Source organism: Mustela erminea, chromosome 16, assembly GCF_009829155.1.
Source record: "Mustela erminea isolate mMusErm1 chromosome 16, mMusErm1.Pri, whole genome shotgun sequence".
NCBI classification, from domain to species: Eukaryota; Metazoa; Chordata; class Mammalia; order Carnivora; family Mustelidae; genus Mustela; species Mustela erminea.
The window spans coordinates 39,626,374-39,653,924 of record NC_045629.1 but is presented as its reverse complement, the minus strand read 5'-3'; the positions used below and the strand labels follow the sequence as shown (position 1 = coordinate 39,653,924).

General features: G+C 35.2%; 1 protein-coding gene across 3 annotated transcripts in view; it reads left to right on the top strand.

Moving 5' to 3' along the window:
• The window catches only part of NBN (nibrin), a 52,186-nt gene that overhangs the window by 5,436 nt on the left and 19,199 nt on the right, over nt 1-27,551 (top strand). For 2 of the 3 annotated variants that reach the window (XM_032316183.1, XM_032316182.1), the window contains 7 exons: nt 2,460-2,563; nt 12,665-12,782; nt 13,774-13,967; nt 18,226-18,323; nt 21,386-21,509; nt 23,300-23,575; nt 25,360-25,801. In XM_032316183.1, the coding sequence (XP_032172074.1) occupies nt 2,460-2,563; nt 12,665-12,782; nt 13,774-13,967; nt 18,226-18,323; nt 21,386-21,509; nt 23,300-23,575; nt 25,360-25,801 (1,356 nt within the window). Of the gene's footprint in view, nt 1-503; nt 587-2,459; nt 2,564-12,664; nt 12,783-13,773; nt 13,968-18,225; nt 18,324-21,385; nt 21,510-23,299; nt 23,576-25,359; nt 25,802-27,551 lie in introns of all 3 variants that reach the window. The other variant, XM_032316184.1, reaches the window with a different exon arrangement.

Genomic DNA, 27,551 nt, shown 5'->3' with positions numbered 1-27,551 from the left:
AGCCATTTATTTTAAAACTATCAGAACTGTTAGTTGTGGGTTTATATAGTGTCAGTCTGTGCCTTCATGTACCATTTAGGCTATAATGTTTAAGATAACCTGTTTATTATTTGAGACAAGCAAAAGCCTATAAAATTATATTTAGCATTTAAAAAATTTAGCATTTTAAAAATGATTTATGTTATATTTTCACCAGTAAGTTTATTATAATGTGTAGTTGGTATCTCCAGTCTAAAAGTTAGCTTTTAGAGACTGGAAGTCCACTGCCAGTCTCCAAAGCTAGCATCTCTAGTCCTTTCTGTCAAGTTGTCTTCCTCCAGCTCAACTCATGTCTCATCCTCTCTTTACTAAGTTTTTATTTAGTATAATGCCCTTAAAAGACTTTTAAGTTTATAGTTTATTATTACTGTACTGTATCTTCACCATCTAGAGATCTGTAGATATGTACCATTAGAGGATGCCAACTCTCATTAAAACAGTGATATATTTTGGTATGTTTTCAGATTTTACGTCTTCATCAGATTTGGTTATATCCAAAGCTAATTGAAGAATGACATTGGGAGGTGATTCGTCTCCTTTTAAACAGGTTGACTATAGATATGTGAGATTGTTTTAGGTTAATATCTGTAGTAAAAAGGAACAGATATTTAGATTCCCTTATTAGATGGTACAGAAATCTTTTAATACATAATTAGAATATGTATATTACAGTTAAACAAGTATCAGAGAGAAAGACTTGCTGCTCAATTGAACCTCACGTTAAACTTGTATGTTGGTGGGGTTATCGCTGATCAAGGGTCGTTTGCAAGCTTATGAAGGTTATAAATTCAGCAGAGTGATTGGCCTCCTGAGTACTAATTTATGCTAATAAATCAAAACTTCCATTTATTAGTTTATAGTAGGGATGCAGCCTCATAGTGACTGTATATTTATGTATAGACTTCAACACAATCCCCTTAAAGGTACTAAGGTACCTGAGAAGTGAAATTTAGATAATCATACACTTGCTTGGTGATTATGAAATAAGAGCAAAGGCAGCTAAACGGTCTTGAGAGATACTTTACTGAGTCCATGACAGATTTGGAACTAGCGTCCATTCACCAAAGTGTACACTATTCCAGCGACTGAGATATTAACAGCACTGGATATTTGAATGTCACTGTATATACACCAGCAATGACGTGCAGAGCAATCCTTTTTCAGTATTTTTGATCAGCCATGAACCAAAAAAAGAAAACCAACTTACTATATTATTTGTTTTGGTAAATTTTCCAAAAGTACAGGTTACCTTATATTTTTAAAATCATTAAATGTTTGAACCAAAAGGAAGCTTGCGGAACATTCAGTTAAATTTTTATTTTCTGAAGAGGAAACTGAGGCATGGAGGACTTAAATTCTTTGCCCAGGATCACATGTATTGGAGCCTGCCCTCTGCCAGAGGCCGGTTATTTCACTCTACATTCGCGGTTGTTGTATTCAGATTCCAGTTTTGAGAGACACCCTACATTGCTTGCTCATATTTAAGTAATACCCTATGTTATTGGAAGCATACTTAGAAATTCTTCAGATGGATTATTTCCTGAAATTATGCTGAATCCTTATTTTCATCTCCAGTGGTGGTGGTTTCTAATCTTTTTCAGATTTTGTGGTATCTTCTTATTTGATGTTTATAGCTTAGTTCACTTGCTAGTTGAAGTTTCTCCACCCTTATCTAACCCCAATCTCCATGTATTTATTTTGAGCTTTTATACCGCCCCAAACAGTTATTCCTTTATTTACTTTCTTGAAAATACTTTATTCCATAGTTAAAATCTGTTCAAAGGGCATTTAGGCAGAAAAGATCTTATAGCTCATGTGTATCTCTTGATACTGTCTTCTCTAGGGTAGTTGTTACATTTTCTTAATTCTCAGGTCTACTTTTTTTTTTTTTTTAAGATTTTATTTATTTATTTGACAGACAGAGATCACCAGTAGGCAGAGAGGCAGGCAGAGAGAGAGAGGGAAGCAGGCTCCCTGCTGAGCAGAGAGCCGGATGCGGGGCTCGATCCCAGGACCCTGGGATCATGACCTGAGCTGAAGGCAGGGGCTTTAACCCACTGAGCCACCCAGGCGCCCCTCAGGTCTACTTTTTAACATTGTAAGAACTTTTAAATTGGAATACGTTTTAAAATTGACTTATTTTGTTACATTGTTCTGCCCTCCCCAAAGCAATTTTTAAATTAATATTGTAATATGTGGCTCCTTAAAATTAAGTGATATTACAGAGATTTGTATACCAAAATTAAACAGTGACCAAATACTTTAGTTTTGTAGATTGTGGCTCCTTTATAAATTTAGAGAAATGAAAGGAAAAACCTATTAAACAGAGCGGCCCATTTGTAGTCTCTAACTTAAAACTTTCCTTTAAAGAAAAGCTAGCACGGGATTATTTGTATTCACTTATGTTTTCTTCTTTCCAGACAATATGTGCACTCATTTGTGGACGTCCGATTGTAAAGCCAGAATATTTTGCTGAATTTCTTAAAGCGGTTAAGTCCAATAAACAGCCTCCACAAATTGAAAGGTATATCCTGTATTTTTTTTAACCTATACCAGTTTCTTAAAGGATACAATATAGGATGCTAACCAACAGCCTGATGGAGAGATACATAAGGCAGGGTGTGGGGAAGGGGCACGGAGCTTCATGCTCACCCCAGGCACGCCCCTCTCCTGGCACCTCCACATGTTCACCAACCCGGAAGTTCTGCATCATGTATTTTAAATAAAATACGACATGTAGAACGCAATAGCACTGATTTTATTTAGGTTGATTTCCTCTTTAATGACTGTTTCAGGATGTAGTGTTCAGTTTAACAAAGTTTTTTTGTTGTTGTTAGTATGTAACAGGGTTTGTTGGTGTTCCTATCTCAGTGAAATGTTACATATGTGCCAATATTTTTTTTTTAAGATTTTATTTATTTATTAGAGAGCACAAAGGGGGGGGAGGTAGAAGAAGAGGGAGAAGCAGACTCCCTACTGAGCAGGAAGTCTGACGAGGGGCTTGATCCCAGGACCATGAGATCATTACCTGAGCTGAAGGTGGATGCTTAACCAACTGAGCCACCCAGTGCCCCTATATGTGCCAATATTTAAACAAAAAAAAAAAGGACAGCAAATGGCACAGAGGTATAGTCAAAAGGCCACATGTTCCAGTGCCACGCATCATGCAGGCAGGACCCCTGAAATTGTTGGTCCTGCAATTGGTGTAGCAACACTGTTCTGCAATCATGTAGTCCTGAGTCAGAATACTAACAGCACTGTGGCTTTGGGAATGGAGCTTATTTCTTTTGAGCATCAGTTACCTCCTTTGAAAAATGAGACTCCTGTATTTAAGTATTTAGTAGTATTAGTTATTTTAAGTAATAGAGTATACAAAGTCTGAGCATTTTGCTTGGCACTGTAGTAGGTGCTTATTAAAAGAAGTGCTGCTGATTGCAGTAAGTATGGAGTTAGATTCACAATAGCTTTATGATGATGGTGAGGATGATTTTAGATGCTCTGCTAAATTGGTGAACCACCAGGGGCACCTGGGTCGCTCAGCGGGTGAAAGCCTCTGCCTTCAGCTCAGGTCATGATCACAGGGTTCTGGGATTGAGCCCCGCATTGGGCTCTCTGCTCAGCGGGGAGCCTGCTTCCTCCTCTCTCTGTCTGCTTCTCTGCCTACTTGCGATCTCTGTCAAATGAATAAATAAAATCTTTAAAAAAATAAAAAAATTAAAAAAATAAATTGGTAAACCACCAGACTAAGGGATCTATCTACTATATAGTATTTGTGATGCTTTGAAGTAATATGAGCTATGGTTGAAGAGGAAGATGTTTGGATTTTTATTTTTGGATTGTATGGTTAAATTGCTGGTGACTGTAAAATGGTGGGTGTTTTTAGTCAATTTTGCACAAGAACATGCTTGCCTAAAATATGTTAATAGATTATAGTCTGTATGGCCTAATAGGTAGATTGTGTTTTTATAAGCTCATCTTAATGTCTGTAGGACAACTTTGAATATTTAAGGCTTTAAAAATCTAGAATGTCATGCAAGTTAAGAATTCTATTAGTAGTTCAAAATATCATTAGCTGTTATAAACTATCTTGCCCATTGCTGGTTTTTTTTTCAGGGAGGGGAGAGGGTACTATTTATGCCTAATATGTGTCTGTTTTTCAAAGTAACTGAAAGTCAGATTTTTCTTCTTTTTATTTTTTTCATTTGGGAGGTTTCTTATATTTTATGTTCAGGCTAACTGATAATGTAATATTTTCGGACTCTGGAAAGAGGTCCTCAGATTTTAAAATAGATGGTTGTAAACTATTTTGAGTCCTAGACTCCTGTGAGAACATGAAAACACTAGTCTTTCCTCCAGAAACTTAAATTTCATGCTACCAACTTGCATAGTATTTCAGGAGAATCACATCTTTCTCTGAAGCCTATTCATGATTCTGTGGAAGCCAATAAATACCATAAATAATGATCCTTGCTACAGATAATAAATGATTATTAATCCTATATTGGAAGTGGAGGGTCTGATAGGTTTCTACTAATGATGATAATGTGTTTTATGGTCTTGAAAGTTTTGGAATTCGTCATTGATTTCTACTCACTGTTTAGAGTCCCCGGTATGTTTAATCTGGATCTATTTTTGACTTTAGGCTCAACATAATTTTTTCTAGCTTCAGTTTATGACTGTATTAACTTAGATGACTATATTAAAACATCTTTGCTTTAAGAGTAATAACTTCTTATTCAGTCTTAACCATGAAAAGCATTTACATTAGCCTGTGTTTGATAATGGCAACTGATGATCGATCACATTTTATATTACATTGAAAATTAATTTTTTGCCTTCATCTTACTGGGACCCATTTTAATATCCATGTTGAAGTCTTTTTTGACTATGTACTCAACTATGAAATAGAAAAAGGATTCGATTTAAATATTAAATAGTAGGATGGGTTACAAAAGGTTTATGAAATAAATGTGATGGCTCTATAATAAAATGTAACAGTCTCTTCTTCTAGTTCTGAAAAGCATTATCACTGTATTTAAAATAAAAGGGATATTTTTAACCTGACAAAAAAGTCTAGTTCTGTTTAGTATAGTTGTGTCATCATCTCTTGCACTATTACCAAGAGAGGGTAAGACAGAGTTTAAGCTTTATGTACCTGACATGATTTGTGATATCTCATTTGTCTAAACTGTCATCAAAATACCAATGTAGATGAAGTCATTTTTAGAAGATGTCATTCAAAATACTTATTTTGATAATCAGTACTTTATTAAAGGAAGCTCATTAAAATATTGTATATTTTCTGAATGTAAAGAAATGATTCCTTAAAAAAGAGAAGGAGTTACTTTTGTTTGAGTTTTTACAGTTTCATATTGTGGAGTGCTCTCTCAATTACTGTATTTCAAATAACAAGCATTGTTTTTGGGAAAACACTGTTGGGAGAAGGTTAATGTTTGCATTCATGTAATACAACTTGTCGAATGTACAAAAAGTACAAGGCCCTGATTGCCCTATATACCCAGGCCGTTTCTTACCGTTCGTAGTGAGAAGCCTTAAGGGAAGAGGTAGTGTCCCTTTTGGGACAGAGGACAGGCCTGCTTATAATTTGCTGTGAAACTCATGGATTCTGAAGTTCATTGTTCCTCTCTCCTGTAATACAACCTACTGTATGTGCCTTTTATATCATCTCCACAGGACTTGGTCAGGGAGGAGATCTTCCACAGATATGCTGAGGCTTGCTGCTCACATTGTCTCTGATCCAGGAGTCTTGTGTCTTCTGCCCACATCCACAAAACAAGAACAGGCTAACTAACTGGCTTATAGTCAAATATCAGACCCAAGAGACACATTAGTCTTAAACAGTCTTAGTTTATGGAGTTGACTGTATATAATCAATCAAAATTCAAGGCAAAGAAATCTAACATATGGCAGAATTTTTTTCCTGACAATATAACCTTATATTTTTACAAGTTTGAATGTCACTGAAATTTGGGCCTTTCAGAGATCACCAGAAGGAAGCGGTATAATAAGTTCTTGTACAAATTATGAACATGGGGCTATAGGACTGACTAATGAAATAAACAGCTGTCCAGATGTTGGGCAAATGAATGTTGTGGCTTGAAATACAGTTTCCATGACCAAAATTATACATAAATTGAGAAAAATTCTGTATTTGAAAAATTTGTGGACAGAAATTAAGATGATGTACTTTGAATTAGATGAAATTTATGGGACAAATACTAAGATGATGTTCTTTGAATTAAATGAAATTTACTTAAGATGATTTAAGGAATTTAAAAGCCATAAAAATGTACATAGGAAAAAGTCAGTATTTCTAGATTAATATTTTCTAGAATGTGTGAATTATATTTACTAGGTACTAGATAATAAGACATTATTTGTAGCTCTCAAAGTGTCTATATAAATTACAGAAATTATTTAGGCAATGTGCCTCTAACCTTGGTCTCTGCCAAGTTAATTTACTCTTTTCCAAATTTTTTTACTAACTGTCAAATCACTGGAGTCTCAGAAATGCTTTAAAACTTCTAGAACATACTGCTTTAGAAATACTGATTTTTAATGGTGTTTTCCTCACATTTATTATTAGTTTCTTTTCTTGTTCTCATCCTTATACTAGTAAAGAGAAGAAGGCTTGTCTAGGTATGTAAAGTTCAGAGCTTAGTGTATTCGCTGTATTATCAATAATTTTATATACATATATGTATATACGTACATACATGTATGTACATATACACTTGTGTACTTGACTCCCAACATTTGGTTAGATTCTTCACAATACAGTGATGTATTTTTTTTTGCAAGATCAGTCTTATTAGGGCACCTGGGTGGCTCAGTGGGTTAAAGCCTCTTTTTGGCTCAGGTCATGATCCCAGGGTCCTGGGATCGAGTCCCGCATCGGGCTCTCTGCTCAGCGGGGAGCCTGCTTCCTCCCCTCTCTGCCTGCCTCTCTGCCTACTTGTGATCTGTTTCTGTCAAATAAATAAATAAAATCTTTAAAAAAAAAAAAAACCAGTCTTACTGAGTGGCTCAAATTTACCACTGTTTTTAAAAGAAAATCAAGGGGCGCCTGGGTGGCTCAGTGGGCTAAGCCTCTGCTTTTGGCTCAGGTTATGATCTCAGGGTCCTGGGATCGAGCCCCGCATCAGGCTCTCTGCTCAGCAGGGAGCCTGCTTCCCTACCTCTCTCTGCCTTCTTTTCTGCCTACTTGTGATCTCTTGTCAAATAAATAAAATCTTTAGAAAAAAAGAAAGAAAACAAAAACATATTTTTTCAGTCCCAGAATTTTAATGCTCAAATCTATATATAGGGGCAGTTAAGGGATGTTTACAGTTTTTTGGTCTACTTTTAATTTATATTTTGTACTGTCAGTTTACTACCAAATATTTCTTAATGCCTACCGTGAATTAGGCAATATAGACCTGAGGATATAGTGATGAGTCAAAAAGCATTGCAGTTTCTGCCCTCATGGCACTTAGTAGAAGAGCCAAATACTAAAAATGACACATACTAAAGTTAGAACTCTGATAGTGCCATCAAGAAAAACTAAAGGTTTATGATGCTCCTATCTTTAGGAATGTGATTCAAGGTTTAACAAATGTTCAGTCTTCATTGAACTAAACTATAATGAACTATTTTCTGGGTATAGTAAACTATTAGTTGGGATAAAATTAAGAATGACAGTGTGATTAACAGTGGTGTAGGTAATTTAAAAATCATATTTTATTGTCATTGGAAGGCAGACTCACATCTACCCAGCTATATGTATGTGCTAAATATTTACACACCATTTTTACGTAGGACTGGTTCCATCATCTGGTGTTACAGTACTACATACACTAATTCGTGAAGTAGCCATTTGTGTGTAAGTGAAGTGATAGTTGCCTTTCAGACTGAAAGAAGTGTGAAATAAGGGAGAATTCTTATTGAAAGGGAGAGGATAAAAGGCATTCAAAGAGATAGTGAAATTTATCTTATTTATTAATTAGAATATTTACTAATTTTCTAGCACTAACTTTTCTTATAGATATAAATGGTTAATATAGTTTTCACTATTCTCTGTGTCTTTAAAAGTAAATAAATAGAATTGTAAAATTAGGTGTTTAGAAATCAGAATAATGCAGTGGGTTGCATTTCCCTCTGTTGGTAGGTCAGTTGTTCCCTGCAGATAACTCATTTATTTGAGATTGCAGGTTCTAAGAATCACTGTCTTAGAATAGATGTACAGTATCCATTGTAGCAGGTTAAAACACATACATTTTGTGGTTTGATCAGTTATAAGAATTAAAAATTAATGTAGTTGTTTAATCATGACTTAGCTAACTTCGTGAAATACGTATGTTGCCAAGGAGAAATCTGAGGGGAAAAAATGTAAGGAAATTAGTTCTAAAATGTGGGAGAGTGATCCTTATGACCTAAATATTTTTACCTCTCTCTGCCTGTATTAGCTGTTGGCTCTCTGCAGATAGCTGAGTCTTGATTGTTTAGTGACTAATTGTCCAGGTTGTGTATTTCCTCTATCCTACATTGCTCCCTTATCATCACCATGATATGTTAGTAACTTTTTTAATTTAAGATTTTTTTTTAGAGCTGTTTTAGGTTCATTTCAAAATTGAGAGGAAGGTACAGAGGCTCCCCAAGTACTTCCTGTTTCCATACATGTATTGCCTCCCTCAAACTCCATCAAAGTAGCATGAGCCTGCATTGATGTCATAATCACCCAAATTCCATAGTTTACATTAGGATTTACTCTTGGTATTATACATTCTGTGGGTTTGGATAAATATATTATGACATATAGCAATCATTATAGTATTATACTGAGTATTTTCACTGCCCTGAAAACCCTCTGTACCCTACCTATTCATCGTTGCCACTCTACCAACTCCCAGCCGCCAGTGAACTTCTACTGTTTCTATAGTTTTGCCTTTTCCAGAATGTCATATAGTTGGAATAATATGGTAGGTAGCCTTTTCAGAATGACTTTTTTCACTTAGTAAGATGCATTTAAAGTTTCTTCATGTCTTCATGGCTTGGTAGCTCATTTCTTTTTAGTGTTGAGTAATAATTGCAGTGTTTGAATATACTGTGGTTTATCTGTTCACCTACTGAAGGGTATCTTGGTTACTTCCAAGTTATGGCAGTTAAGAATAAAGCTGCTATTCACATCTGTGCAGGTTTTAGTATGGACTTAATTTTTTCAGCTCTTTTGGATAAATACCAGGGAGTGCAGTTGCTGCATCATACAGTAAGAATGTGTTTAGTTTTGTGAGAAAGTACCAAATTGTTTTCCAAAGTGGCTTTACGATTTTGCATTCTCAACCAGCAGTAAATGAAAGTTCCTGGCACTCCACATTCTCACAAGCGTTTGGTGCTATTTATGTTCTGGATTTTGGCCATTCTTATACATTTGTAAGAGTGACTCATTCTAATTTCCATTTTCCTGATAACATGATGTGTTGAGCATCTTGTGCTTATTTGTTATCAGTATATTTCTTTGGTCACATAGCTGTTAAGACTATGGTCCTTTCAAAAGAAAAATTCTTAAATTCATTTTAGTTAACATGTAGTGTCTTATTAGTTTTAGGGTTAGAATATAGTGATTGATCAGTTGCATATAACACCCAGTGCTCATTACATCAAGTGCCCTCCTTAATGCCCATCACCCAATTTCCTTATCCCCTTAGGTACCCTCCTTTCTTCCAGCAACCCTTAGTTTGTTTCCTATAGCTAAGAGTCTCTTATGGTTTGCCTTCCCCTCTGTTTTTCCTTCCCTTCCCCTATGTTCATCTATTTTATTTCTTAAATTCCATATATGAGTGAGATCCTATGGTATTTGTCTTTTTCTGACTGACTTAGGTCACTTAGCATAATACTCTCTAGTTCCATCCATGTTATTGCAAATGGCAAGATTTCATTCTTTTGGATGACTGAGTAATACTCCACCGTGTGTTTGTGTGTGTGTGTGTGTCTCTGTGTGTGTGTGTGTGTGTGTGTGTGTGTGTATCTATGTCACATCTTTATCCATTTATCTGTCAGTGGACATCAGGGCTCTTTTCATATTTTGGCTATTACGGACATTGCTGATATAAACATTGGGGTGCCAATGTCCCTTTGAATCATTTTGTTTGTGTCCTTTGGATGAGTACCCAGTAGTGCAGTTGTGGGTTGTGGGGTAGTTCTATTTTTAACTTTTTGGGAAACCTCCATACTGTTTTCCAGAGTGACTGCGTCCATTTGTATTTCCACCAAGAGTATGAGATGGTTCCCCTTCTTCTGCATTTTTGCCAATGTCTGTTGTTTCCTGAGTTGCTAATTTTAGCCATTCTGACTAGTGTGAGATGATACTGTTTTTGTTTTGATTTGTGTTTTCCTGATGAGGAGTGATGTTGAGCATTTTTTCATGTGTCTGTTAGCCATTTGTATGTCTTCTTTGGAGAAATGTTTGTTCATGTCTTCTGCCCATTTCTTGATTGGATTTTTTTTGTTTTTTGGGCTGTTGAGTTTGATACATTCTTTATAGATTTTGGATGCTAGCCCTTTACCTGATAAAACATTTGCAAATATCTTCTTCCATTCCCTAAGTTGCCTTTTGATTTTGTTGTTTTCTTTGCTGTGCAGAAGCTTTTTATCCTGATGAAGTCCCAGTAGTTCATTTTTGCTTTTGTTTCCCTTGCCTCTGGAGACATGTCTAGCAAGAAGTTGCTGTAAGATTTGTCCCATTTTTTAATCAGATTGTTTTCTTACTGTTGAATTTTGAGAGTTCTTTGTATATTTTGGGTAACAGACCTTTATCAGATGTGAGTTTTGCAAGTATTTTCTCCCACTTTTTTGTACATCTCATTTTCTTGATGTCTTTCATGGAGCAGAAGTTCAAAAATTTTTTTTTAGAAGTTTTAAATTTTAGTGAGTCTAGCTCATAGTTCATTCATAGATCATGCCTGATGTATCTAAAAAGTCACTGCCATAACAAAGGTCATCTGGATTTTCTTTTTTTTTTTTAAGATTTTATTTATTTATTTGACAGAGAGAAACCACAAGTAGACGGAAAGGCAGGCAGAGAGAGAGAGAGGAGCAGGCCCCCGCTGAGCAGAGAACCTGATGCGGGACTCGATCCCAGGACTCTGAGATCATGACCTGAGCCGAAGGCAGTGGCTTAACCCACTGAGCCACCCAGGCGCCCCTGGATTTTCTTCTATTATTTATGTTATCTTCTAGGAGTTTTATAGTTTAGCATTTTGCTTTAGGTATGTGATCCATTTTGAGTTAATTTTTGTGAACATTGTAAGGTCTGCATCTAGATTCTTTTTTTTTTAATGTGAAACGTCCCAGTATCATCATCATTTGTTGAAAACACTATCTGAGCTCCATTGAACGGCCTTTGTTCCTTTGTTAAAGATCAGTTGACTAATTTATGTCAGTCTATTTCTGGGCTCTCTATTCTCTTTTATTTTTTTCATAATACCAGACTCTCTTGATTACTGTAGCTTTATAGTAAATCTTGAATTTGGGTCATATTAGTACTCCAACTTTGTTCTTCCTTAATATTATGTTGGCTATTCTAGGTCTTTTGCCTCTATGTAAACTTCAGAATCCGTTTGTGAGTACCCATAAAATAACTTGCTGGGGGTTTACTGGGGTTACATTTAATCTATAGATCAAGTTGGGAAGAACTGACATCTTGACAATACTGAATTTTCTTATCCATGAGCATTAGTAACTAGTAATTTTTACCTGTAGGTAGAGAGTTAAGCTGAAGGACTGAACAATTAAAAATTGCTGTAGCAGAAGGTTTGATTATACAGAAAGTTGAAACTGAACTGATGTGAGGCTTAAGAATTACCTGTTGATTTTATGTATTTTCTTCTTTTCCCTTATTGTCATGGATGATTAAGATGTTCTTATCTTATAGCATTATGTTAAAGAGCTAAAAGTGTGTTTTTGGTGGGGGGTGTAGGAGGGAGAGAGAATCCCAAGCAGACCGCATACCCCGTGCGTAGCCTGCTGCTCCCACAACCTCAAGCTCAAACCTGAGCTCAAATCAAGAGTCAGACGCTTAATGAACTGAGCCATCCAGGTGCCCCCAAAGATTGTGTTTTCTGATCTCACTTTGGAAATTTTATTTAAGTTGACAAATATTTTAAGTTTTATAATTTCCTGAGCTTCTCTAAAGGGATCTCTAATAAAACACTTAAAATAGTAGTTCATAGAATTGGATGTGAACATTGTTAACACACATTGGTTCCTGGGAAACACAAGATGCGAATAGAATTTGATCTTTGTAGACAGTGTCTCTTTCAACCTTTTGTAATTCACAAAACTTGTTCAACTCTTGTAAATTAAACTGTACTTTAGGATTGTCTTCCCTTGGATTATACTTTTTTCAAAAATAAGGAACAGTTACGCTGTTCTTTTGGGCATCTGTCACCTGTCACCATTTTGTCCCAGATAAAACCCTTACTTTAAAAAAATAATAGTTTAATGATGAATTAATGATATTATGAAAATCAAACCTTCCTAGTGTCTAAATAACCACTCTGTTCAGTATAACAGTATACATAGAGAAATATATATATTTAAAATATACTGTAACTTTTTTTTTTTACAGCTTTTACCCACCTATTGATGAACCGGCTATTGGAAATAAAAACATTGATCTCTCAGGACGACAAGAAAGAAAGCAAATCTTCAAAGGGAAAACGTTTGTATTTTTGAATGCCAAACAGGTAATCTTATGAGCTAAATTTTGCTGAAGAAAACATTATCAACTGGATAAATTATTACTGTTATCAATAGTTTTTTTTTTTTTTGAAATTTTATATGGAAGTGTGAAGTGAAACTGTCTAGGCAACAGAACTTGCCTGGAATTCATGTATACGAGATATTTTTTTGACATATGTTAATTGGCCAATTAATTAAGTTTATATAAATATATAAGTGAGGGGGTGGGGATAGAAAACTAATTTAAGTCCTTACTTGGTCAGTTAGTAAATAGGTGTTGAATGTCTTCAGTGTGCTGAAGTGGGGATTCAAAGAGTTTATGTTGTAGGTGGAAAATGTAAGCAAGCCTACAGAGTACTGTGAATTAAGTATGATAAGGAAATGCAAAGAATGTAACAATTCCAAGGCTGCAGAGATATCTGGTGAACTGGGGATTTTCTGAGTGGAAGCTGGGATTGTCTTCTCAAAAAGTAGAACCAATTCTATTTCAGTTCTACTTTTATTTTACTTCTCTAATATAAATGAATGGATAAAGATGTATATATACAATGGAATATTTCTCAGCCATAAAAAATAATGAAACTTGCCATTTGCAATGATGGGGATGGAGCTAGAGTATAATGCTAAGCTAAATAAGTCATTCAGAGAAAGACAAATACCATATGATTTCATTCATGTGTGGAATTTAAGAAACAAAACAAATGAGCAAGTAGAAGAAAAAGAGAGGCAAACCAAGGGACAGATTCTTAACTGTAGACAACAAACTGATGGTTATCAGAGGGGAGGAGGTGGGGGGACGGGCGAAATAGGTGATGGGGACTGTGATATGTACTTGTGATGAGCATTGGGTGATATGGAAATGTAGAATTACTATATTGTATACCTGAAACTAATATAACACTGTTAACTGCACTGGAATTAAAATAAATTTAAAAGAATGTATTCAAGGAATTGAATGTGGCTATTTCATTGTATTTTTTCTATTTCTATTTTTAGCATAAAAAGTTAAGTTCAGCAGTTGTTTTTGGAGGAGGAAATGCCAGGTTGATAACAGAAGAAAATGAAGAAAAAGATAGTTTCTTTTCAGCTCCTGGAATTTGTGTTGTTGACGTAGGAATAACAAGTTCACAGATTCTAATTTCTGACTCTCAGAAAAAATGGATTCACTCAATTATGGATCAGCTCCAGAGGTACAGAATCATCTTTATTAGTAAAAAAAATAAAGACCCTTTTGTCTGTAACTTTTTTATTGTGCTGAATTAACAGTGTAGAAGGATATACAAGAATTAGATTTTATTGTGTAAGAACTGCTACTGAGATCATTTTTGTACATTTCACGGTCATGCTTCTGCAAGATATTCTTTGGAGAATATTCTTAGGGTTAGAACCTCTGGGTCACAGGTTATGTGAATACTCAACCTCCGGAGTTTCAAACTTGTTTTCTGCTTTATACTTCCACCCACAGTATGTAAGAGATCAAGTAGATGCACATTGTTTCCCACACTTGGTATTGTTAGACTTTACAGTGTTTGCTAATTAAATGGATATATAATCATATCCTGTGATTTTTTGTTTCTGTTTTTCTCATTACCAGTGATGCTTAACATTTTTTCTGATATTTAATGGATGTCCGTTTTTCCTGTTCTCAAATATCTGCTCATGTTTTTGTTTTTGTTTGTTTGTTTTTTAGATTTTTGTTTATTTGACAGAGATCACAAGTAGTCAGAGAGGCAGTCAGAGAGAGGGGGAAGCAGGCTCCCCACTGAGCAGAGAGCCCAGTATGGTACTTGATCCCAGGACCCTGAGATCATGACCCGAGCCCAAGGCAGAGGCTTAACCCGCTTAGTCACCCAGGCGCCCCTCTTGTCATTTTTTTTTTTTTTATTTGACAGGCAGAGATCATAAGTAGGCAGAGAAGTAGGAAGAGAGAGGCCTGAGCTGAAGGCAGAGGCTTTAACCCACCGAGCCACCCAGGTGCCTCCTCTTGTCATGTTTTCACCCAGTTTTCTAATTGTAGTTTTTTTTTTTTAACAATTTTTTTTTTAAAGATTTTATTTATTTATTTGCCAGAGACAGAGGGAGAGAGAGAGCGAGCACAGGCAGACAAAGAGGCAGGCAGAGGCAGAGGGAGAAGCAGGCTCCCTGCCGAGCAAGGAGCGCGATGTGGGACTCGATCCCAGGACCCTGGGATCATGACCTGAGTCGAAGGCAGCTGCTTAACCAACTGAGCCACCCAGGCGTCCCTCTAACTGTAGTTTTTTATACGGATTTCCGTGTGTGTGTGTGTGTGTGTGTGTGTGTGTGTATGTGTTTTAGTTCTGTCCAGTTTTATCACTTGTTGGTGCATATATCACTACCTTAGTCAAGATAAAGAACAATTCCATCCCCACAAGGGTCTGTCCTATTCTTTTATAACCATACCCACTTCCCTCCCTCCCTCCCCATTTCTCACTCTGTGTCCCCAAATCCTGGAAAACCACTAATTCATTCTCCATTTCTAAAAGTTTGTCTTTTTAAAAAATGTTATATAAATGAAATCATATTATATACACTTTAGGACTGGTTTTTCTCATTCAGGAAAGTTTTTTGGAGCTTCATCTAGGTTGTTTCTATCATTCATCTTTTTTAATTGCTGAGTAGTATTGAGTATATATAGATGTGTATATACTAGTTTTTGAGTCATTCTTACATTTTTTCCAATTTTTGTTACAAATAAAACCTCTGTAAACATACATGTATAAGTTTCTTTGTGAATGTAAGTTTTCATTTCTTTGGAATAAATGCTCTAGAGTGCAGTTTCTGGATCATATGTTAATTATATATTTGTATATTTTTTTTTATTTGTAGAAGTTCTTTCCATTTCTCAATATTAATCTTTTTTTCACTCGTATATGTTGCAGAATTTTTACCACTTCATAATGTTTTACTGTGTGATACATGAAAGTTCTTAATTTAATATACTGAAAATTAACAACCTTTTCTTTCTTAGCGCTTTTTGTATTTTAAAAAAATATCTTTTTCAATTCATAGATCAAAAGGATATTCACCTAATTTTTTACTAATTTGTTGCTAGTGTTTTGATACTTTCTTTTTGAAATTTGCTTTTAATCTATTTGGAATTGATTCTACTTTATACCAATGTCCCATACATACATAGGAATGTTTTTGGCTTTTCTCTGTTCCATTGGTCAATACGTCCTTATACCAATACCACATTTACCACATTGTCTTAATTACTGTGACTTCAAGTGAGTCCTCATATCTGGTATGGCAAATGTTGCTGGTCTTCTTTAGAAGCCTCCTGTTCATTCTTGGCTCTTTATTTTTCCATATACATTTTATTTTATTTTTTTTTTTTAAAGATTTTATTTATTTATTTGACAGAGAGAGAGATCACAAGTAGGCAGAGAGGCAGGCAGAGAGAGAGAGGAGGAAGCAGGCTCCCTGCTGAGCAGAGAGCCTGATGCGGGACTTGATCCCAGGACCCTGAGATCATGACCTGAGCCGAAGGCAGCGGCTTAACCCACTGAGCCACCCAGGCGCCCCTCCATATACATTTTAGAATCATCTTTTCAAAGATCCTGTTGGGATTTTTATTAGGAATTCCATTGAATTCACAAATCAATTTGGTGAGAATTAAACAATTTTTACAATTTCCTTGTAAAGATCTTGAGTATCTTTTATTAAATGATTTATTCCAAGGTACTACATATTCTGTGGTAGATATTATGTATCCAGTAGGTAGAATATAAATAGATAATATTAACCCTTTAATCACATTTTCTAGTTGTTTATTGCTAGTGTATATAAATTCAGTAGACATTTAGATATTAATCATATCCTGCCACCTTATTAGACTCCGCTTTTTATTTGTAATGTATCTGTAGTCCTTTTTTTTGTAAAAATCATATTATCTGTGTTTCTATCCTTTTTTAAGCCGTATACTTCTGATGCTTCTCCTTTTTCTCTGTTTTGTACCTACCAGCATGTCTAGAGCAGAGGTAGTCTTAGGAGCCACATTTATCTTGCTATCGATTTTATTTTATTATTTTTTAAAAAATATTTATTTATTTGACAGAGAAAGAGAGGTCGCAAGTAGGCAGAGGCAGACAGAGAGAGAGTGGGGGAAGCAGGCTCCCTGCCGAACAGAGAGTCTGATGCGGGGCTCGATCTCAGAACTCTGGGATCATGACCTGAGCCGAAGGCAGAGGCTTTAACCCACTGAGCCACCCAGGCGCCCCTTGCTATTGATTTTAAAAGGTTGTGTTTCCCCATTTAGGATGTTTCCCCATTTAGAATAATGTAATTATCTGTATAACATTATTATTAATTATATATTTAAAATGTTTTTATTTTATGGAGCCAATCTTTCTAATTTACATAATATATTTATTGCTTAAAAAAGTAAGATAATAAAATACCAATTTTGAATTGCCTGAACTGTCAGTATATATATGTGATCACTTGATTATAATACTTTAAAAATACATTTTCATATTATAATTGCACATATAGTTGAGTTCTGTTACATTAACCCAGAACATACAAAAAACAAACAGTAGGCATTTGAAAAATACCTTTTAAACTACTACAACCACTTAAAGCATCTTTGCAATAAATATTTAAAGTAGTTTTGGGGCTCCTGGTTGGCTGAGTCGGTTGAACATCTGCCTTCAGCTCAGGTCATCATCCTGGGGTACTGGGATGGAGCCCAGCATCGGGTACCCTGCTAAGCAGGGAGCCTGTTCCTCCCTCTTCCCCTGTGCCTTCCCCAGCTTGTCCTCTCTGTCACTCACTCCTTCTCTCAAATAAATAAATAAAATCTTTAAAAAAAAAAAAGTTTTGTAGTTCTTAAACTCTGAGGTATAGTTTTATATAGCAGTGTTACTAAATTGTCTTTGTCTCGTTCACATAATAGAAAACAGAAGGTAGGTTCACTATAAGATTCCTTTAAGAAGATTCCTTAATACATGTAAGTTTGGTAAAATGATTTTATTTACTAAACTTAAAATTACAGAACGTGTAGAGATACAGCTTATGATATTTTTTTGAACTTTTCTGTCTCTGTCCCTTTCTGCCCTCTTCTGTCTTTTAAGTTTTATCTTTGGATCCTAGTAATAGATGTGCTTATAAAAACTTATTTTATTGCTTCATCTGGTATTACTGTTTCCTTTTTCTGAAAGTGAAAGAATTTCAGAAATGGAAGGCTCTATCTCCTTTACTCTAGGCCTTTATTTTACAAGTGAGATGACTGACTTGCTAAAGGTAGTGCCCAGTATAATATTTCCCCAGTTGAGTAGGCCAGTACTCTGTGTATTTGAAATTCTCTCCATTACCATTAAATCGTGTTATCTCTTTTGGGAATGAATAAAAAGATTTCACTTGATATCATGTTAATAGAGGTTGTTAGTTTTAATATATTATCGTGCTTAAACTATTTTCTCATAGGCAGGGGCTTAGACCTATTCCTGAAGCAGAAATTGGATTGGCAGTCATTTTCATGACTACAGAGAATTACTGTGATCCTCAAGGCCAGCCCAATACAGGTAATGAAAACAATATTTTATTGATTTTTTTTTAACAGCTGTTAATTGTAACTTGGTGATAAGCTCTGTGCACATTACTGTGTACTTGTTAAGGATAACGATTTTCACCACCTTTTGAAACTCATCTATTTACCATTTTATTTACTTGATAAACATTTGTGGCTGCCATGTACTACTGGGCACTGTTTCTAAAGAAGTGCTGAAGATACAGTGGTGAATAAAACAAGATACCTGTTACTGTGAACTTTATATTCTAAAAGTCAGGCTTCAAGCAATTAAAGGCAGATACAACTGATAGGTTCAGTTAAAACCAGCCACCAAGGAAAAGCTAAAACAAGACCTGAAATTCTCCTTGTACAGCTTCTGCCACTATCCATTCTCACAGCCACTGCAGCACTTGAACTTTCCATTGTCTTCCTTTCCTGAGGGCTGTTAGTGTTGCCTGCAGTAATGGTCCTGCCTCCATACTCATTTCTACAGTTAATGTTTCACTTTGCCAGTAGAATCCACTTTTTCTTAAAACCTTTTACTAGCTCATTATTTATAAAATAAAACCCTAAGCCCTTCGTCTACAGTTCTGAGTCCTCAACAGTTTAGCCTTTCTCCTCCTGTCTTTATTTTTTATTTTTTTTAAAAAGATTTTTATTTATTTATTTGACAGACAGATCACCAAGTAGGCAGAGAGGCAGGCAGAGAGAGAGAGAGGAGGAAGCAGGCTCCCCACTGAGCAGAGAGCCCGATGCAGGGCTCGATCCCAGGCCTCCGGGATCATGACCTGAGCTGAAGGCAGAGGCTTTAACCCACTGAGCCACCCAGGTGCGCCCTGTCTTTATTTTTTAAAAATACACCTCCCTACAGTTTATATGTGCTGTATTATTTATAATTTCCACACTCCTCAGTCTTGTTCATCCTGGTCCCTGTTCTAGGATGCTAACACTGCTCTTCAAAATTTGACTCATTTAGCAGATGCTCACCTCTTTCATGAAGTTTTTCTAAGTTGTTTTCTCTCCCATAATTCTTCTCCAAGTCAGAATTACTTTCTATACCCCAATAACATTTTTGCATTCTAGCTAGACTTTCTTCCTACTTTGAAATATAAGCGGTTGGTTCCATGCCTTTTTAGCCACTAAATGAGTTAGAAGCTCTAATTAATTTTGGATCCCCTGACAGCACCACCAAGCACAGTACTTTTTTGTACACAGTGTGAATATTTGCTTAATTGAACTAAATTATTGGCACACAGGATTATCTTTGCCAGTGTGGAGCAACAAAGTTTTATCATCCACTGTTGGAAATGTGTTCATGGCCAAAAGGGCCCTAGAGATCATCTAATCTGTCTTTCTATTAAAAGGTAAGCAAGCTCGTAAGGCTGAGAGCAGTTAAGATTCCATAAATGATTCATGGCCAACCCAATCCTAAAATGTGAGTTTTCTGAACATTTAGACCAGTACCTTTTCTGTTGTATCATTTCAGATAGAAACAGAGTCATAAGTAGTGAAAATCAACATTTTAATTAGTAGTGTTACTTCCTGCACATACTTATAGATGGATCTGTGTAGGCTCCAAGTCCTAGACATGTGACTTATAAACAGTTTTAGAATACAACCCATTGGGCGGGAATAGGATAAATGCACGTGTCTCTCCCTCCCTTTCTCCCCTCCTTATTTTCTTCCATCTATGTTTGTTTATGAATTCAGCAAGCATTTATTGAACATCTGTTACATACCTGTAATTATTTTAAATACTTGGGATAAAGAGGTAAGCAAATCAAAGCCCTGCCCCTATAGTATTTTTAGCAAGGAAAACATTGTAAATCTTTTGTTGACAAAGATTCCTTATTCTGGGATCATTGGATCCAACTTACAGTTTCTTTAGTGACAATATAAGCATTTGTAATTACTATTTTTTACAGACTTCTGTGTAAGCTGAAATGAATTCTAGGAATATTTGTGTTTAAGGAAATAACAATGAGCTTCTAATGAGATCACATAAGGAAAGTGGCAGAATTTGGAATCAGTAATAAACATTTACTAAGCACAACCTATGTCATGAGACCTAACCAGTGATGATTTAACTTAGATACTTAGTAGATGTCAACTTTTTAAATTTTTCATTTAATGATTTAATTCCATTAACTTATTTATATCTCTCATGTCCCAAACTTTGCTCAGGGACTGTAGATTTAGAAATGAACAAGAACCAGGTCCTATCCTCAAGGAGATTCCAAGTCTAATAATGGAAAGTAACAAGTAAACAAGTGTAGTATAAGGTGATGATGATGATAACAGCTAATAAATGCATTGTACTTACTGTGTTCCAAGCATTTTTCTAACTGCTGTCAATGTATCAGTTCATTTTGTCCTCAAAACAAGATGGTTCTGATGAGGAAGCTAAGGTATGGAGAGGTTAAATAGCTTAATGCATGCAGTTGATGAAAGTTAAGCATGCAGTGTGTTAAAAGTTAGCAGAGTGATGTAAAGGGTAGTATGGAAGCTGAAATGAAGGATACCTGATTCATTGTGGAAGGTTCAAGGAGAGTATGCCAGAAGAGTATCACTTGACTTGCTATTCTAGTAAATTAAAAGATGAAGTAATCATTAATGGTTGTATGGAGTGGCCATGGAATTTATACCTAAAATATATATATTTTCTTTTCAAATAGTATTCCTTCAGAAAGTGAAACTCACATTAATTTTTATTTGTGTCAAAGTGAAGTTGATACTCTTTCTGTGGGGAAGAAGCACAGTTTTTGTCTTCTAACTCAAATCATAATTTGAATTATAATATAAGTTGATTTTATTTTTAAGTTGGTAATACTTCACAAAGGATTTGATGTAGCTTTAAAATGATTGGATTTAAATGATTCCATTACAGATGCCAACAGGCTGCTTTTATAGGGCCATTTCATTAAATATTTGTTCATTCCACTGAGTGAAGATAGCTGCGTTCTGTGTTGCCCACTTATTTCCCTCAGCATGACACAGTCTAGCCATTTTAAGTGACAGAATGTCCATTTTGTGTCTAGCAGTTTTGATTCTTCCTTTCACTTGTGTCATTTACAGCACTGAAGAGGACTCCAGGGCCAGGCCTTTCCCAAGGCTTGTCAGTCAATGAAAACCTGGTACCAAGTGCCCCACTGAATACCACCACATACGTAGCAGACACGGAATCACAAGCGGATACATGGTAAAGCTTTATTGTTAACAAACTATTGCTATTCATAATATTAGTAAATTAATAGTATACTCAAGAAGTCAAGTCATTGTCTTTATCAGATCAGCTCTTAGGAGATAAAGCATGGGAGAATGGGGTGCCAGGGAAGATAGTACAGTAGGTCAAGGATTAGTAAACTTTATGTAAAAGTCCAGACAGTAAATCTTTTTTTTTTTTAAAGATTTTATTTATTTATTTGACAGAGAGAGATCACAAGTAGGCATAGAGGCAGGCAGAGAGAGAGAGAGGAGGAAGCAGGCTCCCTGCTGAGCAGAGAGCCCGATGCGGGACTCGATCCCAGGACCCTGAGATCATGACCCGAGCCGAAGGCAGCGGCTTAACCCACTGAGCCACCCAGGCGCCCCAGACAGTAAATCTTTTTGGCTTTGTGAGTGAGTGATCTGTGTTACAGCTACTCAGCTTTGCCTTTGTAGCATGAAAGCTGCCTTAGACAACATGTAAATGAATGTGTGTGGCTGTGTTCCAATAAAACTTAATTTATGAAAACAAGTGGCAAGCCAGATTTGGCATGTAAGCCATAGTTTGCTAACCCCTGTCTGATGATAAAGCTTTTTTATTTTTGTTCCTTACAGATGTACATAGAAGGCTATAAAGAATTACAGTACTTTATTTGTGATTGTTGAAGCAAGTTTGAAATAAATTTGTACTATAATACTGCCTTTATCAGAGTATAACTTTGGAGTTACTTTCTATGTGTCTACCTGGCTATCTAAATAACTAATATTTGTTCATAAAGATAGTTTTTTAGTGGTTCACTGTTCGAAGAGGTTTTTGTTGTTGTTCTTTGAGGGTTTCATGGAGCAGGGGTAGGTCATTTGTATTCTGTGGTATTTTTCATTTAAGAGAATGTATTGTGTTTTTAAGTAATACATTAATGAATTACTCATATTGAAAAATACTTGTGATATCACTTTTAGGTCATATTTAAATTTTTAATACATTGTTTTTTTTTATATTGAGGCCAGATGTAAGTTTTTTTTTTTTTTTTCAGATGTAAGTTTTTAAAGAGAAACTATTAATGTTTTGAGAGTCATGTATATGACCAGTTTACTTGTTTTTCGTGAAATGAAGAATATTAAGGGCAGTTTATGTAACCATACATTGTGGAACTGTGTGTGTGTGTGTGTCTGTGTGTTTATTTTAAATATTTTTCTGGTAGTAGAGAATTATATTCTATTCTGGGGACTGCCATCTGGCTGAAATGTAACCATATCAGTTCATCTGTATTCCTGCCATCTGGCTGGAATATAACCATATCAATTCATCTGAATCTAAAATCATCTCATTTAGATCTAAATGGGATCTAAATATCTCATTATGTATGATGCTGGAATTATAGGAGATTGTTCTTTTTTGATTTTCCTTTTTTATTAATTTTTTGCATGAAAATAATTGTAAAATTTTAAAGAAAGCAAAAATTATCTAAGATTATCACTCAGTTTAATTTATTATAGAATATTAGGTTGATACACCATATATGTATGATAGTTTCTTAAGGCAGAGTATGCCAGACATTGTATGCTATAGGGAATGAAGAAGAAAAAGTTATCATTTGTCTTTAGGGAGCTTTGATGGAAAAGGAGGGACTTTTTTGGTATCGTGAAATACATTCCCTTTAATTATAGTCTAAAGATAATTATGTTCTAAAGCTATATCACATTAGTACTATTTAGAAGACTTTTTTTCTTGATAAAAATTGCTATTAATCTGATTTTTTACATTGCATTCTTCTTTTGTTACAGTATGGATTTTAGTGAAAGACCTAAAGAAATCAAAATCTCCAGAGTGGAAGAGAAATTCAGAATGCCTTCACAAGAAACACCCACTATGAAGGAACCCCCCAAAATAAGCTCTGATGATAATGATGCAGTATCAGATACCATGGAAAGGATGAAAATCCCAACCTGTCAGCTTTCACCAACTAAATTCTCAGGTGTAAATAAAAGTAGAGATCAGCCTTTTCAGCGGCTGCAGACCAACTCCATCAAAAACTACTTTCAGCCTTCTACCAAAAAAAGGTATATTTTTAAATAAAACCTCTCTGTGTCTCTGAAAAATATTAATATTAATTATTAATATTAAAATATTAATTATTAACTAAATATTAATTAATATTTAGTCTGTGTTCTGCTTGGATATGCTTTCTGTAGAAAACGGACCCTTTGACTTCATTCCCTCTCAGAAACGTCCGTATCTCCTCCTTCACCAAGGTCATTATGGATAGAATCTCCCTCATCCCTTTTTTCCTGTGTACCTTAAGCTTCTCTGTTGTTTCACTTTGCTGCACTCCTTTTGAAGAAGAGCTTTCCCACACCTCAGTTCTTTGAACTTCTCTCACTTCCTCTAAAACCATGCTCCCTCAGTTTTTCTCTCTTTTTCTAGCACTTTTTATTATTCTAGGTCCTTCTCTATTCAGAAGCTCTCTCTCACTTTTATTTTTTAAAACATTCCCTTGACTTGGTTCTTTCCTCTAGCTGCTGCCTCTTGTTCTTCACAATCATTGTTAAATTTCTCAGAAAAGGAGATTATTGTTACTGTTCCCATTTCTGTATGAAGTATTTCTTAACCAGCAGTATTTCATCTTGACATGATGTCCTTGAAAGTAGCCATTAACAGAGTTGACAGTTCTGGTGGCCTTTTGGTGCTATTCAGTTCTTTCAAACCTTTCTTCTCTGTATGTGTTTTCTCAGTTTTTGTAGTGTCGGCCTCTTCTGGTGGTTTTGCCTCTCTCACTTTCCCCTTTGCCCCCTCTGGGGATTTTCCCTTTTTCTACCACTACTTTTTATATGCCATATACTGTACCTTCAGAGTTTCATGACTTTATTACAGATGATCAATATATTTGGTCCTAACTTACCTCTTAGGTGTCACTTCTACTTTTCTATAGGAATTTTCTGCTGTTTTCCCAAATAATAGTCCTAAACCTTTTCCCCTCTGTCATTGAATATGTGTTATTTTTGTTAGGAGTTCATTTTGTCAAAATCTTGGACTCTTTCTCTTTTACCTCCCCAAAACAGCACTGTGATTCTTATTTTCATTGTTTTATAAATTCTTCCCTTTTCATCTGTTTGTTTTGCCAGACCTCTGACTCATTCTGACCACCTAAATTATTACAGAATCTTCTTAATCAGTCTGTCCAGCACACTGATAGTAGATTAGTATTATTAAAATACCACATTGACTATTCCAATTTAACATGAATTTGGTTAACTTCTTGGAAGCAGAGATGTTTTCTTTGGACCTTAGTACAATTTAAATGAGTAAAGTACTTATTCAGAACTTAATGAATGAAACAATATTGTACAGAAAATTCTTTGTCATATATTCATATATTACTTGCAATACATAGTCTGTGCTGTATTCTGGATTTAGCCACTCTGACTTACTCTCTTGAATCTGGCTCTCATTAATCCATCAGGTTTTATTCCTAAGGTAGTTTTTCCCTGCCTACAAGTTCCGACATTGTAAAGTAAGCTATTGTTTCCTGGCAACAAGTGCTTTGTATTTTTATATCTTTCTACCTTTTCCTCTGCTTTGATGTACCAGCTACTGCTGCCTTGGCAGAGAAGATAGGCCTCTCCTTATTGTTTTAGCCATTAGTTTGACAGTCCTACAAAAACATTAGTGTCCATACAAATTATGCTTTTTTTTCAGATGTCCCATTTTTTAATTTCCAGTGATACTAATTAATTAAATTAAGAATGTTGTGAATTCAGTGGGGAATGAATATTGTCAAACAAAAAAATTACTTAGCTGTGTTTATTTTCTGTTTTTGCTTTCTTCTCTTCTTTTTAAATCTAAGGGAAAGAGATGAAGAAAATCAAGATATTTCTTCACCCAAATCAGCAAGAATAGAAATGTCGTGTTCTCTTTTAGAACAGACACAACCTTCTGCACCCTCAGTATGGAAAAATAAGGAGCAGCATCTATCTCAGAATAAGCCTATGGAAAAGAAACCAGATAATTTTCTTACAGATAGAGATTTAAAATCCACTGTGAAAAATTTTGCCAATCAGTCTCTTTCTTCAGAAAAACTAAGATCAGAAAAAAGAAAAGAAATTGATGATTTAGCCATAGAAGATGAAGTATTAGATCAGTTATTCAAGAACACAAAATCAGAGTTAGAAATTGGAGTGAAAGTTGAAAAACAAGAGGAAGTTGTCAATATTAGAAAAAAGCCAAGATTGGATATAGAAACAAATGGCACTTTTAATGAAGCAGTATCAGAAAATAACAGAATATCTGTAAGTAACATTTTTTAATGAGAAGTACTACAAATAGAAACTTAGAATGTTAAAAAGAAATTTGTGACAATATAAGCATTTATTCTATTTCCTTGAGGAAAATATTAATATCTTCAATATCCAGTATTAAGTATAAGAATTTGTTGGTTGATAAGGTAAATGTTAAAAATACAGTGTTTCTTCTATAGTAATAAGCAACAAAAAATAAATTCATGCTTATTATTATTCATGATTGTTTTAATAGATTTCCAGGCTGTACTGTTATTTTACTACTATATCAGACCTTTGGCCTTGATGGTAAGTATAGGAGATGCCTTAATAGAGGAAAACAAACACAGAAAAATGAAGAAAATTAGGAAAACAAACTACTAAATAAATTTTTAGCATGAAATAGGTATAACATCACAGGAATTTTTATTTTCATTTTGATATATAATATCCTGTCCTGTTTTCCTGTATGTTGATAATTTGTCTTACCATTTCAGATTATTTTCTGTTTTATGTGTAGGTAAGTTGCCTACTCTCTGTAGAATAGTTAGGTCATCAGGTCTCAGAGAGCACTGACCACATGAAGTTAAAAGGTAATATTCTGATCTTTCATATAGGTCTGTTAGCTTCCCTCTCATTCATGGTTGTGGTCATCCCCTCCTATAAATGGCTACTGCATAAAGATAGGACTAAGTAGAAGGATAAGGATTAAGCAATTGAAAGTACAGTGATTCAGTAAGTATTTGTTGAGAATTAAGTATGGATCAAGCACTATAAATCTGTAACTACTGTTGAAAAAACAAAGTATATGTCCTATTTAGCCAAAATATTGGCATCTTGTATGAAGGAGAGAATCCTCATTATTTCTTTTGAGTAAATCCTAAGTGCCCTTTTGTGGACCAGCTGTGTCAGAATCAGCTGGTGAGCTTATCTAAAAATAGAGATGCCAGACCGAAACCCCAGAAGATCCTAATGTAATACATCCAGTTTTTTTTCCCCCAGAAAAAGTTTCCTCATTTTATGGGTTAATAATTCGTTTTGCTCTCTTTAAAAATTCTAAAATCAGTGGCTTAAGGAAGATAGGATTGTTTTGTTTCTATAAAAGAAGTCCAGAAGTAGGTAACCAAAGCTGCTTGGAAGTTCTGTGGTATAAGTTTCTTAGGCATCTGTTTTTCTCTCTACAAGGTTACATCGCTAGCCATCATGTCAGCTTCACAGGGAGGAAAACGGTGGAGAGGGGACAGGGTAAAGACCTTTCCACTGAGTTCCTCCTCACTTTGTAAGGAGCTCTGTCAGAAACTCAACTTTATAACTTCGTTCGTCGGCCAGAATTTAGTCCTGGCCCGCACCACTCCCCAGCCCTCACCCTCAGTCTGCAAGAGTATGGGACATGTTTCAGGCTTGGCACATTGCTGTCCGTAGCAAGCTAAGCATTAGATAAGAAAGATCGGATACTGAGATATCTGTAAGTCAATTGAGAACTTCAGAGAAAGAGGTATTCTTTATTATCAAAGATTAGCTGGCACTTTACAGAAGAGGTAAACTGAGTTAAGTGGATTTATATATCTTACAAGTTACTATCCTATAAGTTTAGTGGTTTCTACTGTAGTGGAAGTTAATGTGAGATTTAGTGAAATCCAAGGGTTGGTTTCCTATGTTTAGTAAATTTATTTATTTATTTAATGAATTTACTAAATTTATTTATCTCTTTTTAAAGTTATGTTTACTCTGCTTGTATTACAACTTGACGGTGTTATTTTAG